At 36.0% G+C, this 16,554-nt stretch overlaps 1 protein-coding gene across 1 annotated transcript; it reads right to left on the reverse strand.

Moving 5' to 3' along the window:
* Positions 1–3,573: 3,573 nt before the first annotated feature.
* Positions 3,574–12,907, reverse strand: LOC110466751 (sodium-dependent phosphate transport protein 2B-like). Its single transcript, XM_021523476.1, has 7 exons — positions 12,706–12,907; positions 10,525–10,668; positions 10,014–10,324; positions 9,255–9,399; positions 6,470–6,568; positions 6,064–6,288; positions 3,574–5,316 (listed from the first exon to the last, which is right to left on the reverse strand). The coding sequence occupies exons 1-7, from the start codon at positions 12,839–12,841 to the stop codon at positions 4,646–4,648; spliced, it is 1,731 nt and encodes a 576-aa protein (XP_021379151.1). The 5' UTR covers positions 12,842–12,907; the 3' UTR covers positions 3,574–4,645.
* Between the last annotated feature and the right edge of the window lie 3,647 nt (positions 12,908–16,554).

Here is a 16,554-nt window from a genome sequence, read left to right on the forward strand (position 1 = left end):
AAAAATATTTAACCTGGTTAAAGATATATTGACAGTTACATGTGTTTCATCATTAAAAATACCACCCAACAAAGGTGGAAATCTGCATTGGTTCAAACTATTGTTGAAACAGAAAGGGTGGTGCGAGAGTAATAGAATCTCTCGCCCCCTTGGGGGTGAGAAAGGGGAATCTCAACCCGAGGTGGAAGATTCTTAAGTTGTAAAACACGAGGCTTTGCTGAGTTCTCTAGAGTCTCTAGAGTTCTCTAGGACTCCTTAATTATGCTAGGGATCGAACAATTAGACATTCAGATTGGTCTTAACTTCTCTAGGACTCCTCAGTTATGCTAGGGGTCGAACAATTAGACATTCAAATTGGTCTAAACTTCTCTAGGACTCCACTGTTATGCTAGGGGTGGAACAATTAGACATTCAGATTGGTCTTAACTTCTCTAGGACTCCTTAGTTATGCCTGGGGTCGAACAATTAGACATTCAGATTGGTCTTAACTTCTCTAGGACTCCTCAGTTGTGCTAGGGGGTCGAACAATTAGACATTCAGATTGGTCTAAACTTCTCTACGACTCCTCAGTTGTGCTAGGGGTTCGAACAATTAGACATTCAGATTGGTCTAAACTTCTCTAGGACTCCTTAGTTATGCCTGTGGTCGAACAATTAGACATTCAGATTGGTCTTAACTTCTCTACGACTCCTCAGTTGTGCTAGGGGGTCGAACAATTAGACATTCAGATTGGTCTAAACTTCTCTAGGACTCCTTAGTTATGCCTGTGGTCGAACAATTAGACATTCAGATTGGTCTAAACTTCTCTACGACTCCTCAGTTGTGCTAGGGGGTCGAACAATTAGACATTCAGATTGGTCTAAACTTCTCTACGACTCCTCAGTTATGCCTGGGGTCGAACAATTAGACATTCAGATTGGTCTAAGTTCTGTTGAAACAGGTGCATAAAACTTTGACCTCTTGAATTTAAAAAACAATTGAGTACAGCTTATTTTCAAATTAATAATGAGTGAAGTGTATATATAACAAACCACTACTCAAAAGAGATGTTTGTGGCTGTCAAGGTTAAGGCAAACTTCGGAGACTAACGAATCCACCAGAAGAGCTTTTCATTGGTATTGTTATGTTTATGTTTATTTGATTGTTCTCTTCTCTCTGACTACCTTTTTGATCTCGTTGCACATTCCCGCATGAGTGGCATTTGGTGTGACATATCATGTTCTTAGTTCCCGATGAATATTTCGGTCCTTTTTTTGTTTTTTCCAGAGTTTGGTTTGACTCAAATTCTCAGCAATCGAAATACACTACTCGATTTCCTTTGTCCCTGGAATTTCCCTTCGAAAGAGAGGTTCATAAGCAAGAATGGTATGCCCAGGCGGTGACTGGGTTTGCTGTGCATATGTAAAATTCCCTATACCCTTTTAGGATAGACTGTTGCGGCCTGGAACAGCAGTTTTACACCGCCGGTCACGCCTCCTGTTTCTGAAGCATCGTCCCGGATATAGCTTGTAGAATTTGATTCAGGCTTCTCAAGTCATTTTAAATAAATCTATTTGGATTTCCATCATTTTGGTCCCTAGCAAACGTCACAGATAAGTCCTAGAAGGACGACACAGCTGTATAGTGTAGTGTACTCTCATGTTTGGTATGCTGTATCAATTACCCAATGTTTAAAGTAGCCAAAACATCCAGTGACTTGTCAGGGCTAACATCCATATCGACTGGTTTACCAGTCCCAGTTTCTCCCGTTCATGAGTACCACAAATAACATATTTCAATATAGATATCGCTTAACCTCTTTTATGTCATAAGTGTTTTTAGCTTATTTCTGTTTTGACTGTTGATCAAAGGAGCATGATTGATTAATTGTACTTAAACAAATTGATTTTCCGCGTGAAGTTTGGATTGAAACAACAAAGTGTCGAGTGTTCATTTAAACATTTCAGAACAGCGGAGCAGTGCTTGACAGTGTTCTTCTGGAGTGCTTGCTGCTGGCTACCGTTGGCATATACCTAAACGGATTATAATAATTTTAAAGTCATATCATCCTAGCTGTAACGTGTTGTGCAATGTTCCATATTTCATAATCAATGGTTCATTATGAAACCCGTGTTTGTTGTATCAGTTCTCTGAAATAGTAACCAGTTTTGGTTGTATCCTAATCTGTTTATTGTGTTTTTACAAGACCCATTTCATTCAAATTGTTAATGTTTTAAAACGGCTTGCAACTGAGTTATCGTTTCAAGTGAAAATACAGAAATGAATTAAGGACATAGTCGGGGAATCAATTACAATTTATTGTGATAGATGTTTTAGTTATAAACATTAGAAGAGCAAACATAAAAACGAAAAAAAGACCATTTGATGTTAAACAAATTACGTTTCCCGATTACATGAACAGTTTAAACACCTAGAATTTTGTTGAAAGACGAAGCTATCATTTCGGTGTAAGGACGCACATTTGTATTTCAATTTACAAAATGTTTATAAAACTGAAGCTTACCTTTCCCAGTGTTCATTGAGTTGGACTTTTGTTCTTGGTTAACTGGTTTGAGTAAGGGGAACGGATCATTTAACCAGCTCAAATTTAGCACGTGCTTGTTACTGATGGTAACGGCTTGTTTTATCTATGTTTAACTGTTGTATCTAAGTGTTCGGTATGGACGGCTTTCATAAACTATTTTTATCCCCCGCTTTCACCAAAACGGGGGATATTAATTTGGGTCTGTCTGTCGGTCACACTTCGTTTCCGTGCAATAACTACAACAAATGTGAACCGATTTTCTTCAAACTTGGTCACAGGGTTAAATGCCTTAAGAGCTCGGCCAAGTTCGATGACCTCTTTCACCGGACCCCATTTGGCAGAGTTATGGCCCCTTGAATAACGAAAAACGTCATTATCTGCCGCGCTTCGTTTCCGTGCAATGACTACAATAAATGTTAATCGATTTTCTTCAAACTTGGTCACAGGGTTAAAATAAATGCCATAATGGCTCAGCCAGGTTCGATGACCACTTTTTAAGGGCTCGGCCAAGTTCGATGACCACTTTCAGCGGACCTCGTTTGGCGGAGTTATAGTCCCTTGAATAACGAAAAACGCCATTATTTGCTACGTTTCGTTTCCGTGCAATAACTACAACAAATGCGAACCGATATTTTTCAAACTTGGAACCAATGTTAAATGTCTTAAGGGCTCGACCAAGTTTGATGACCACTTTCAGCGGACCCCATTTGGCAGAGTTATTCCCCCTTGAATAACGAAAAACGTCATTATCTTCCGTTTCTGTTCATTAACTCTCGCAAATAGTATCCGATTGTCTTCAAACTTAGTAACATGGTTCAAAGCATTAAGGGCTTGGCCAAGCTTGACAATAGCTCAAATATCAGATAAGGCTTTTTTTTTCTGCGAGTTTCAAGCTATACATTATGTCTCAACTACACGATACTCACATGTTTAAACCTAACCTCAATAATGTTTACCTACAATATGTCCTGAAAGCGGGGGATATAAGTTCCACGAATTTGCTTGTTATTTCTGATATATAACCCTCGTAGAGGCAAAATGCTTTTGACGTTATTTCCGTACTAGGTGTCACTACTAGAGCATTTGATAAGCAACACAATTATAATTGTTTAATTGTTAAATTTTTAATTCATTGGCATTTTCACATATTTCTGGTGTCGGGATTTCTTTTTATCTTCTTTTTTTTAAACATGAAATGAATATAATGGCAATATGTGCACGACGAGTTTTACGACATTGAACAACAAAAGGATATTGTCTGTCGATATGTTGACTTGCTGTATAGCTATCAAATGTATCAAAAAGGTTGATAGGAGACTGATACAGTCTTGTAACATTGTGTGCAACATACCAGAATTTTAAACTTGACGTCCAAGCACACTTTACTCCTGTGTTAGTAATTTCATATGGGTTTGTGTGGTATTCAGATGCTGTAGTCTCATATGCAAAATGGTTCAAACAGCAGTTTTAACCCATTCTATTCACGTCTGTTGACATGAAGTAACTTGACAGCAGTCTAACAGTCATAGCTATACGTACAAAATAACATATCGTTGTTCATGTATTACATAGTTTAAATAATGCCATAGAAACACAAAGGACGAAGTAGGACTCGTGACTTGTCCGGGTTTCGAACTCACAACTTACGGCACTACATCGCCCAGCCTAGAAATATCGGCAGTTCCTGGCCTTCTTGAAAAAGAAGGGTTCGAAACTGCATTGAAGCCTTCTTTTGAAATTAAAAAAAAAAATCAAAAAAATCTTTCTTCGTCATTTGTGTTTCGATGTCATAAGTACAATATATTATCATGTTTCAGTTGAAATTGCCTTTTGAAATTACACCATGTCTAAGATATATACACACCCTAAATCGTATTATGTTCTCATTGTCCGGTAGAATATGATAAGTCAAAAATCAGAAACACGTAGATATCAGAAAAACGTGTTTCTGACATTTTAACCTTTCATATATATCCAACCAATGTCAATGGCATTTGAAAATCATAGGACAGTTTGAATGTATAACATTTCATCATAATACCATCACCTGTACAAACAAACATAAACTTGCATTGATAAGATCATCAGGATAAAGGTCATTAATGACAATTCCTTACACACTCATAAACGTTCTTCGTTTAGTTCCAATGCTCTGTTTGATTTCCCGTTAAGATTGCCCTCTTCAGCATAAGTTGATTCGTCCCTCCTACTACAGCACTTGCACATTCCTGTGACCCTAGCTATGACCCTGTCTAATGGATCCAACGAGTGCAGGGGTTCTGGCAGGAAGTCCCAATTTCTCAGGATTGTGGGTAAACAATTGTTCGTTTTTTGTTGAAGGACGTTGATAAGAATGATGATAATGATGGCTGTGAGGAGGGGTATTCCCACCGCCAGAAGGACTGTGGTTCCGGCAAGGGAAAGGCCGAGCACTGTACCGGGCACGAGGAAGAACGCTATGGCAATGTAAAAGAAGGAAAACCATCGATATCGTGACGTCACATTGCCAAGCATCTTTGCCAAACCGATTGGGGCCTTTCTCATAAATGGGATAGGATAAAACAGGATCGTCCCTGACACATTAAAGAACAGATGACAAAGTCCGACCTGGAGCGAATGTGGAATTTGGTCGGCGGGAAGTGAAAGTGATGCCATGATTGTTGTCAAAGTGGTACCAATATTTGCCCCAACCGTCAATGGAAACATCCGGTCAAGGGAAACCACCCCCACACCAACAAGTGGCGTGAGAATTGATGTGAACACGGAGCTGCTCTGTATTACCATTGTCATACCTGTAACAACCAAACCATGCGTTATACAGTTTACAGAATGGTATGATACGTGTGATAGTTTACCGTCACGATAATCTTTTGACGAGTGATGACATCAGTTATAATTCAAAAAGTTAGATTTGTTTACTATTCAAAACACATTCCAGCGCTATTGTTAATCACATGAATGGCTGAATGACTTTGAAATCACCGACAGAACAGTTTGTTTTTTCAAGTTCAAAGCAAGAAGGACAAGAAAGAAAATGACATTGATATAACCAATTTACAGCTACACTACAGGAAATAAGGCGACAATTAATGTCTGATGAATGTGAAGACTCAATTCAGAATATTGTTTAAGACAAATTATCGAATGTCATACCAATGGATACACAAGCCCCTATGTGATATTAAGAATAAACAGATTGTGAAACTTTGGCCGAAACATGCTGTCGGAGGCAAGTTCAGTATTTTATTGTATTTGTTTGCCGTAACCTTGATGGTACATAGTACTCTCTTTAGAGTAGTGAGTGGCATGATTTATAAAATACACAATTCAGTAATTAGTGTGAAATTAACCCGTACTCCTCTAGGTTTTTGAAAATCATACATTAATGGTGTTATGCACCTGCCTTTTTGTTTAGGCAGTATTTTAGTCCAATATGATACAGTGTAATTCAGTTTTGGCATCCTGTTTCTTTTATTAAATTTTCACCTATGTGTGTGTGTTACGTTCATCTTGGATTTAAATGAATACAAATAATTCACCTGTTCCGACCAAGATGGCCACGTAGCCAGTGAGGAAGGAGAGTTTTCCTGGAAAATTGGCGTTAATGCTTCTCTTGACCACCGCTGCTACCGAACCCTCTAACATAGAGTTGAGGAGCTTGACGATAACGACGAGGGAGACGATGATGAGGCCAAATGACAGGACCATGAGGAGGGCACCAGCGGCACTGTCGTCCATATCAGTCAGGGCCAAAAGATTATTACCTTAAACCATTACATCAAAGTCAATTTTTATAGATGGCAGCTAGTGCATTGTCTACCGCGATTGCTTGTAATATCAAGGTTCAAGAATAATAACACGAAACAATACAAAAAGAACAATATGGATACCATCTACATGTAGTTTAATTTACTTTAACTCATGAAACAACTGTAAGATACTCACATCTTTCTAAGTTTTTTGTTTCAAATTTGACCATCTTTTCCGACAGCTTTGACACATTTTGTGTTTGATTGAAAAGAGTAGACTGCTCTATGGGCGGTGCTGTAAACAAAGAAAATAAGTATCTTTATTTATTATATATATATATGTATTCATTAAAGTTTATTTACATTTATGAAAAGTTTCTTGTTTCTTGATACGCCGCAGTGGGCCAGTTCTGAATCGGGATGAGGGGGCTCATAGACTCTCGCACATGACCAAGTATTAAACAAAGCGTAGCTGAATCGAGTTATTTCGGTACATATATAAAAACTATTGTACATACGCTTACAGTGTAGCCGAATCGACATTTATTTGTGGACAACTCGTAAACATTTTACGCCTATATGTGCATACGCTTCACTGACCATTTGTCTTATGAAGGTGACATAGTACATATCATACTAGTCATCGAAACGTCACATAGAAACACTTAAAGCTGCCAAGACGTAATTTGCTGTTTTAAGTAAATAATGAATAATTTAGCAAATATTGTGATGGTCCTATAACACACATTTCTATTACTGACAAACATACAAAAACTTTATTAAGTTTGTCATCAATAGCAATGTGTGTTATAGGACCATAACAACATTGTCTATAACATTCATTGCTTAAATATAAGTATAGTATAGATTTTTTTTAACTACAGCAAAGTCTCTTTAATTTGAAGTGACCAAATGCGTTTTAGTCATAAAGTGATTAGACGTTAATCTTTAATTAAGGGTTGCCTATAGTTTCACGATAATTCATTAACGTTACTAAAAATCACATTCGTGATTCATTTTTGAAAATATCACATAATCGCTGTTTTTCTCGATGTCTTTATCATGGTTTACATGAAGAAGACTTACTTTGATACTGTGTATGTGATATATATATAAATATTCTATCTGTGAATGTCATCCACAATGTGGACATTTCCCCTTTATATAGGTTAAGCTGCTATGCGATATTAGTCCGGCCAGCTGTTGTATTGCCTAGACTATAGATGGCAGAGAGACGAGGGTTGAATGCATAGCACAATCACATTGGGTCTTGCAATATACATTCCTTACTGGAAAGGGTTTTGGCACAGTAGCAGCAAAAATTAATTTAATAAATATATAGACTCAGTCATATCTTTCGGGTTAAATGCGACACTATAAGTGGGTTTGTATTAAACCGCATTTAAGTATGGGATAACGAGCTTTTTTTAACGTCGTGATATATCAATTTACCTGTTAATATGTTGTCTTGAGTACGGTGGCCTAAGAAAGATTTTATCCGTAAAATTATTTTTTATTATCCATTTGAATTTTGCAACATGGTGTACATGTTAGGTAAAGAATCCGTCTAAATGACAATATGTTCTACGAATACTTTCTCAAAACCAGGATAAGTCTTGTTGGAAGATAACGATTAAAAACAGATTCCAGATTGGAATACAGATATATTAATCTTGTATTTATCGCATTAAAATACTCGTGATTGGTCAGTAATAAGACATTAACACTGATGCGTCCATAAACAACAGCTCACGGACATGGTAATAGGTGAGTCGCTTGTATAAAGCTTAATGAGTAGTAGGCGGCACACTTATCCATTAAGAAGAGTTGGCCACACATGGTTTGTTTTCCCATTTCGAAAAAAATGTCATCATTTTGTAAATAAGAATCCGAGCCCTGTGATGTAAACATATACTTTCAATGACAAAAATAAACTAAAGAATCTTCTTAGATATGTCATGATATATTTCTTACCAAATTAACCAGACAAATGGATCCTATTAATAACCAGCTTCTTGAACTTGGTCAAAGGAAATGAAAAGACAACTTCTTCATTGTGTTCCGAAATATTTCAATCCTTTTATTTGACCGAAAAAAACGTTCTGCGTTCTGTGTAGGCTATTTTTGGTAGGTGAATCACTTTTAATACCTTACATTATAGATACTATAAGGTCATGCTCACATGATCTGTGAAAAAAGAATATGTATCATAAACTTAAAATACAGTTAACACACATGTATCAGTTGATGAGGTTTCGGGAATCACATGCTTTAAACAGTGCTTGGTCGGGCAAATTGAATTAATCAAAACTCCCTTACTTCAATCTGCTTAACGAATTTTGTTCATCAGCTGGTAATGAGTCCCCTAGGGCCTAAAGCCCTAATCCGCTTAATCACTTTAACTCTACATGACATCAATCACTCTAGATTGTAGCGTAATAGTGTTACAATGAACGAAACCCCTGATCCACATCCACTCGTACCAACACTTTTAAAACAAACGAATCATCTGCTATCGTTATTAAATGATTTGTGTTTGACATTTGTCATTTCGGTAGGCTAAAGTATCAATACACGAATCAATGCCTAGCGTTTTGTATGTAATATTTCAGTACGTATCAATACCTAGCGTTTTGTATGTAACATTTCAGGACGTATCAATGCCTAGCGTTTTGTATGTAATATTTCAGTACGTATCAATGCCTAGCGTTTTGTATGTAATATATCAGGACGTATCAATGCCTAGCGTTTTGTATGTAATATTTCAGTACGTATCAATGCCTAGCGTTTCGTATGTAATATTTTAGTAAGTATTTCATTGCCTATCGTTTTGTATGTAACATTTCAGGACGTATCAATGCCTAGCGTTTTGTATGTAATATTTCAGTACGTATCTATGCGTTTTGTATGTAATAATTCAGTTTGACTGATTTTCAGTTCGAATTACGGGTTTGTTGACCTGTCTGTAAACTCTCTTTTACCAAATGATGCATTCCCTGAGTTGAACCCGTGATCTGCTGATGTGTTGACATGGACCTTCATCGTCTTACACCATCGCTTGAGGACACTCTTGTCCTCTGCCCCGGCCTTCTCCACGGCAATATCCTTAATGACTTTACTATTTACCTTAAATTGATAAAATTATCGAAATTAGTCATGGATTGGTTTTTCATGAACAGTTCTTAACTAATAATGCATTATTTTTAATATTGTTTTGATTTATTGCAATATTAAACCGGGCACAGTCATCTCCATGTACCAGCTATCATTAATGTCATTGGAAACAATATTATGTTTGGATGTATTTGGTTAGTGTTGATAATAAAAAACAGGGTTTGAAAAATCAGTAAATATAACTCAAACGTAAATATTTGGCAATGTCAACCTGGCGTTAACATGACGTCATCAACAGTACCTAGTACATCGCGAAAGTTGGTCTGGATCCAGTTTATTTTCAAAATACTACATACAAAATGTGACTTAGTTTGCGTTGAAGCGATTTTCACAGTGTACATTCTTTAACTCATTTGACACAATGTCTTCTTTTAATTATTGTTTAATATACCGGTATATGACCTATTACTTTGATATATTTACTTTCTAATTATTTAAAACGCATCTCGTAATATCTGTCTAAAAATATAAATAATGTTTAAACTACAATTTACTTTGATAAAATACAATATATATGAAATTGTATCTTAGAACAAAACGTGATAACAGTAACCATAGTTACTAACCTTTACAACGAGACTCGTGAATGGTTTAGTTATAGCTTTGAGGATGTCACGTTTCTTCCCAGATGACTTGGACAGGTCCAAACTATTTATAATGACGTCAGTAAGACTGTAGAGATAGTGGGTAGCGACCTCTAACGGTAGGAGAATCAGAACTGTCAACCAATTGAACATGTCATGGACTGTTGCTCCGGCAAACGATCTCTTGAACTCCTCGCGATTCCCAAATTGTGCGAGAGCCACTAGTGTGTTCGTGACAGAGGTGCCAATATTAGCGCCCATCACCATAGGGATAGCAGTCATTGTTGGTATAACTGGGGATAAAAATGGTAAAGACATCTAGTATGATTTTGCAGCATTTCCAGTCGGTAAGTAATGAACAAAAATTGATCAAACATTATGATTCTTTCCACTGACCATTTTGACGACGCTAAAAAATCAAATAATCAAACTGTTTTTATCGTCAATTACAAAATGTTAAATCATATATCGTATGACGTGAACTATTACGTACTTCCGGAGCCAACCATAGTGACGATGATAGAGGTGGTTGTGGAGGAGCTTTGAAGTAGTACAGTAGCCAGTACACCGATCATGAGGCCCGCCACGGGGTTCGATAGCAGCTCGTTCTCACGAAATGCTTTGCCCGCCGTCTTTCCTTGTGGTGTAGAGAACAAATGACGATATTATCAATATATTACTATAACTGATATTTTTCGTCTCTGTTTCAGAAATGTAATAAAAGTAGAGTTTTGATGTCAACAATTATAACATCCTACTAAGAAAACAACGTTTATAACGTTTCTTGGTTGTTTCGGGTCTGGGTTGTCGGTGGGTAATCGAGCAAAACTTTTCACTTTAACGGTACAGAACTAAAGGAATACTATATTACAGGGTTAGTATAGCCTTTACCAGAAATATGAAATCACGTCGTTCAAGATTAATATCTTAATAGTATTATAGTTTCCAATAAAATCATTATTAAAATCACAGATTTTTATGTCTTACTGCAAATGCATGACATTTGATTCATGCTCAGTATGAAATTTACAGTGTTTACTTAGCAAGTGAAGAACCATTAATGTAGAGAAAAAATGAATGCTAAGTTAGAGATATACAATGTACGCTTAGAGATATCCAATGTATGCTTAATTAGAGGTATGTAATGTAAGCTTAGATATATACAACGTATGGTTATATAATTAGTAAGAGATATATAATGTATGATAAGTTAAAGATATATAATGTATATTTAGTAAGAAATATATACTGTATATTTAGTAAATATGTAATGTATATTTAGTTAGAGATATACAATATATGATTCGTTAGAGATATACAATGTAAGCTTTGTAAAAGATATACAATGCAAGCTTTGTAAGATATATAACGTATGCTTATTTAGAGATATACAATGTATGCGTAGTAAGAAATATACAATGTATGATTCGTTAGAGATATACAATGTAATCTTTGTAAGAGATAAACAATATAAGATTTGTAAGATATATGCAAAGTTTGCTCACATTATTGGTAAGCGGTATACTGAGAGACAAACAATATACATAATAAGAAATATGCAATTCATGCTAAGAGATACACAATGTATGTTTAGAGATACACAATGTTTGTTTAGTAAGAGATATTCAATGTATTTTGTGTAAGATATCTGCGATGTAAGCTTAGCAAGAGACCTACAACGTATACGGACATGGAGAATGTTTGTATACGATGAAACATTGCTAACGTTTACATCATAACAAAGAGAATAGTATTATGAAATAAGAGCCTTCAACATCACACCCTGATTTTGAGTAAGATAAGGAGCGATACACATTTTGCGTGGTGTAGGACGGATGAGATTCAAAATAAACTGATCTATATGTTTAATTACCTCGTTGTGACATGTCAGTAGCAAGAATGCTAAGTAATAAATGTTTGACTAAGTGCAGTGACACATTTTGATCACAACGCTAATTTGAAGCTCTATTTTCTTTATTCTTCTAGCACATAAACATCTTTTTTTCAGGGTCGCTTTTTACGTAAACTTCATAACTACTTTGATACTGGAAAAAACTTTTTAATAAAATAATTGTACATGATGGTATCGAAAATCAATGGGAACACCATCTCTAATATTATGCGAATATTGAACACAAAGAACAATGTTCTCAAAACGTGATTTTTACAATCAACCTGTCATCTATTGCTATCCAATATTATCGAGTCATTTACTCACAGAAAAATAAAGTTTTCTGTAGTATTTATGTGACATATATGATATTTAAATTAAATATCATTCTGTAAACACTTTCTAGAAATTCTGCAATTTTGTGTTTCACTATGTATATTTAGAGGTTATAATGTGACTGTTTTGATATTATAATTTTTATTATCACAAGACACTGATATCATTCCAAAACCCGAGGGTTGATATCAAGTCGAGGATGATAGGGAGGCGGATGTTATAATAGTAATACTATGCATTGTAAAAACTCGAGGAAAAAAATTAATTAAATCATTCAACACTTTTTGTAAAAATATTAACCAAATTTTGGACAGCAGGATACCGTCTCGGGCAGATGACTATTGAAAGGTCCGGGTTGAGGAGCCAAATGTGTATTAATCTAGACACTAATATTAGAACACAAGCAACACGTTTTATCACATGTGTAAAATTAAGAGAGATACTTACCTCCCACGAGTTTAAAGGCATCTCCCAGAAATCCTAGCGCACAGATGAACAGGTAAAGGAAGCCGAACACGACGAATATCTTGAAAATAATACTGATGATCTGTTTACATTTCGCACCTTTTCCAGTGGCGGTCATGATGGAAACTGCGTATGATAATGTTTGATATCCCCAAATACAAGGAAGTAAACAAAAACAGGAGAAGATCGCCGAAGTTTTAGCAGCGACGTGACATTTACCTGCACTTTCCAGCAGATTTCGGATTTTCGTCAGCTTACTCGTTTACTCGCATATACAATACTATATCAACTACATCAAGAAGTTCATTACAACTTATTAATAAAAATTGTCATATCCTATCGAAGTTAATTTGTATGTCCTGAACCCCAAACAGAGGTGTTCGAACTGATGTCAATCTGTTGGAAGTGTTTAAGGCTGTCAAACGCGTTAAGTTGTTGAGGGGTTGTAGCTATATAAGGCGGGACATAAGCGAACAAGGTGACGGATTGGCGGGGACGCAACGGTCATGTTTCTGTGATGCATGGTAATTAACAGAAGGTACATACATCACAATACATTCCCTTAGGTTCGTTAACATCGTCAAAACAACAGGCTGTATATTAATACGATAATATACCAGAAGATATCGCCTAGAACAGGTGGTTAAAGTACGACAAACTTAACGCAAATAATAAAACAATAAGACAATAATCATTGTAACGAATTTATAATGAATAAACAAAATGTTCAAAACTGACCACCCGATAATCTGACGTTTATACTTTTTATATAAAAAAAGAACGGAAAAAGACAATTTAAAATCTAAGTTATTATGTTATTAATGTTTTCAGGGCCTTGCTTTGGCAGGAGGACGTCAATTAGTTATTCCTGATTTATCTCAACGATAAATATATTTTGATATTAGGCCTTTAAACAGTAACATTACTTAACTTGAGGCATAACGAAAGAATTTTATCGTTTTGATTAACGTCAGATAAGGTTGCCAGACGTGTGAAAACGCGTGCCATGCAAGTTGAACGATTGTTATCATTAGAAAAAGCACAAATAAAGGCAGTAAGTGTACGAGAGATATGCATCTGTCACACGATAAGCTACATTACAGTTAAAATATCCACTGGTGCTGTCTGCGTCCTCGGGAGTATCGTGTCCTTAGCAGAGGTGGTGTAATACACTAGATAATCTTATTTCTTACGTAATTCCAAATCCCTTTAACTCTGCCATGATATCCTTGTCCCTTTTTAGAATTTGTTCTTATACATTTTATCATCTGACTTTCATTTTTACACTGCTTTTATGGGATATTTCATACCCATTTGTTAATATTCATCTCATAATGTAGAGTAAATGTATTGGTGAAGATCGTCATCGTATCTTCGCGAAATCTGGTATATGTTAAGGTACACAAAATGTAAAAAAAAATCCACAATATAAATGGCGTTTGGTTATACTAACTAAAATTGGCATATATTGCTCAAATTAAGAAGTTCGGAAGTGCTTTATAAGGTATCTGCGCAAAAGAGAATCTGAAAAATAACGTTTTGAAGATGAAACTTCCAGAAATTTTCCTTTCTTAACAATCAAGGACCTGTTTAAAGGGTCATATTCACATAAAAAAATGTTGTCTTTGTTTTAACAATTTTAATTCGAAGGGAAGCAAATCCACAATTCTGCAAAAACGTGCCAGGCATCAGTTAATTTTCACACACAAATTGTGGTGTTCTGCGTCATCATGTGTATTCTCATTTCTTTTAATTGGCAATGACCTGAACCCTTGTACACAGGTTATACTATAAGGAAGAGAGCCTTTGAATTCTCAATTATGAAGTAGGCCATCTGAAATAATTGATGACCTTTTAGAAGTGTCGTACATCTTATCAAAGAATCAATCAGCCTTCACTCTCAAGTTTCGTCTCTTGGATGACACTCACTACAAAGCTTGGACACAACCTTCAAAGAACCATTTCTCAAAATCCATTCATACATAGTCAATTTTCGTTCTTCTTCAATATATACCAAAACTACACATCTCTTGTAGTTATGTGTTCCGCTTTTACTCTCTCTCAAAAACCTTTCATTCTGTAGTGCAAGCATTGAAAGTTCCAGTGTTCCTTGGGCCTTACCATTTGAGTAGGGAACATATAAGTTCACACAATACTTTATTCCCAGAAACATTATTTGGAGACAAAGTGACTGCCTTAAAAGATGGTACATATATTCATATTAAACAAGAGGCCCAATGGGCCTGAATCGCTCACCTGGTATTAATCTCACACTTGTAATCTTAAACGTGGACTAAAATACAGCTAGAGGCAGAATGTCAGTGTTTGATTCATAAGAACCTGTTAAAAGATTTAAACATATGACGCCTGTGACCTTGAATGTCGAGCAAGGACATTAGGTTGAACACATTTTATAGTTTTCCAACCCAGCATGCTTTTGCCAAAATATCATTACCCTGGAACTTTTGGTTATACAGAACAAGTCATTTAAAGATTTAAACATATATTGATCACCGTGACCTTGAATATGGGCGAAGGTCATTCATTTTAACAAACTTGGTAGCCTTTCATCCCAGCCTGTTAATGGCCAAATAGCATCACCCTTGGCCTTTTGCTAATTGAGAAGTCGTTTTGAACAAAGTTGTATAAAGGTTTCAAACGTATTTGACCCCCGTGACCTTGAATATTTGTCAAAGTCATTTATTTGAACAAACTTGGTAGCCATTAATCACAGCATGCTATTTGCCAAATATCATCATCTTAGGCCTCTTGGTTATTCAGAAGAAGTTGTTTCAAGATTTTAAACTTATTTGACCCCTGTGACCTTGAATATCAGTCAAGGTCATTCATTTGAACAAACTTGATAGCCCTTCATCCCAGCATGTTACTTGCCAGATATCATTATCCTAGGCCTCTTAGTTATTCAGAAGAAGTTGTATAAAGTTTTTAACATATTTGACCCCTGTGACCTTGAAAATAGATAGGTGAAGGTCATTTATTTGAACAAACTTTGTAGCCCTTTATCCCAGTTTGCTTCTGGCCAAATATCATCAACCTAAGCCTTGCGGGTATTAAGAAGAAGTTGTTTAAAGTAAAATATTGACGACGGACGGACGGACGACGGACGCTGCACCATCCCATATCCTCACTTTGCCCTTCGGACCAAGTGAGCTAAAATAAGAGCTGACCATAAGCTTCAGAGAATGTCTTTCGGTTGCCAGAAGGAGCGTAATTTTCTTAAATTCATGAGCATAGCTCTACCTGATGGCTACATTTTGGACACAGTAGAACCATTCTAAGGAAGCCACAATGATGCAAGCTCACTTGGTTGGAGCAAGACGATAATGTAGTCGTTGATCGTGGCTTTAGATATGTCCTGCCAATGTTATAGGCATCTGGAATGTCTACAGGCTAACATTGACAGAACAGTTACTAGATCCCGATGGATTATATCATGGCCGTCTTAAGCATTGGATAATTTTAGAACTCAATTAATATAGAATTGCTTCATTTATATAATTGAGGAAGTGCTTAAGATTGTGACTGCATGTCTCGATTGGATACGGGGACCAATTTATCAAAGATCACCGGAAACTGACAGAAAAGACAGAGAACTTGCACATCAAATGAAGTTCTACTTACAAATTCAAACTGTTCGGCTAAGAGGGTGAACACACTAACAAACTCTAATAGTTCATAAGAATTAACAGTTAAACATAGTTCATCTCAAAAATTTATCTTCATAAATTTATCACTTATATATATATAACATGGACAACATATACAAGATACCTACCTCTTCTACATGAAGAGGAGTTTCAGACAATAGTC

This window comes from Mizuhopecten yessoensis, unplaced genomic scaffold (genome assembly GCF_002113885.1).
Source record: "Mizuhopecten yessoensis strain PY_sf001 unplaced genomic scaffold, ASM211388v2 scaffold11145, whole genome shotgun sequence".
In the NCBI taxonomy this organism is placed as follows: Eukaryota; Metazoa; Mollusca; class Bivalvia; order Pectinida; family Pectinidae; genus Mizuhopecten; species Mizuhopecten yessoensis.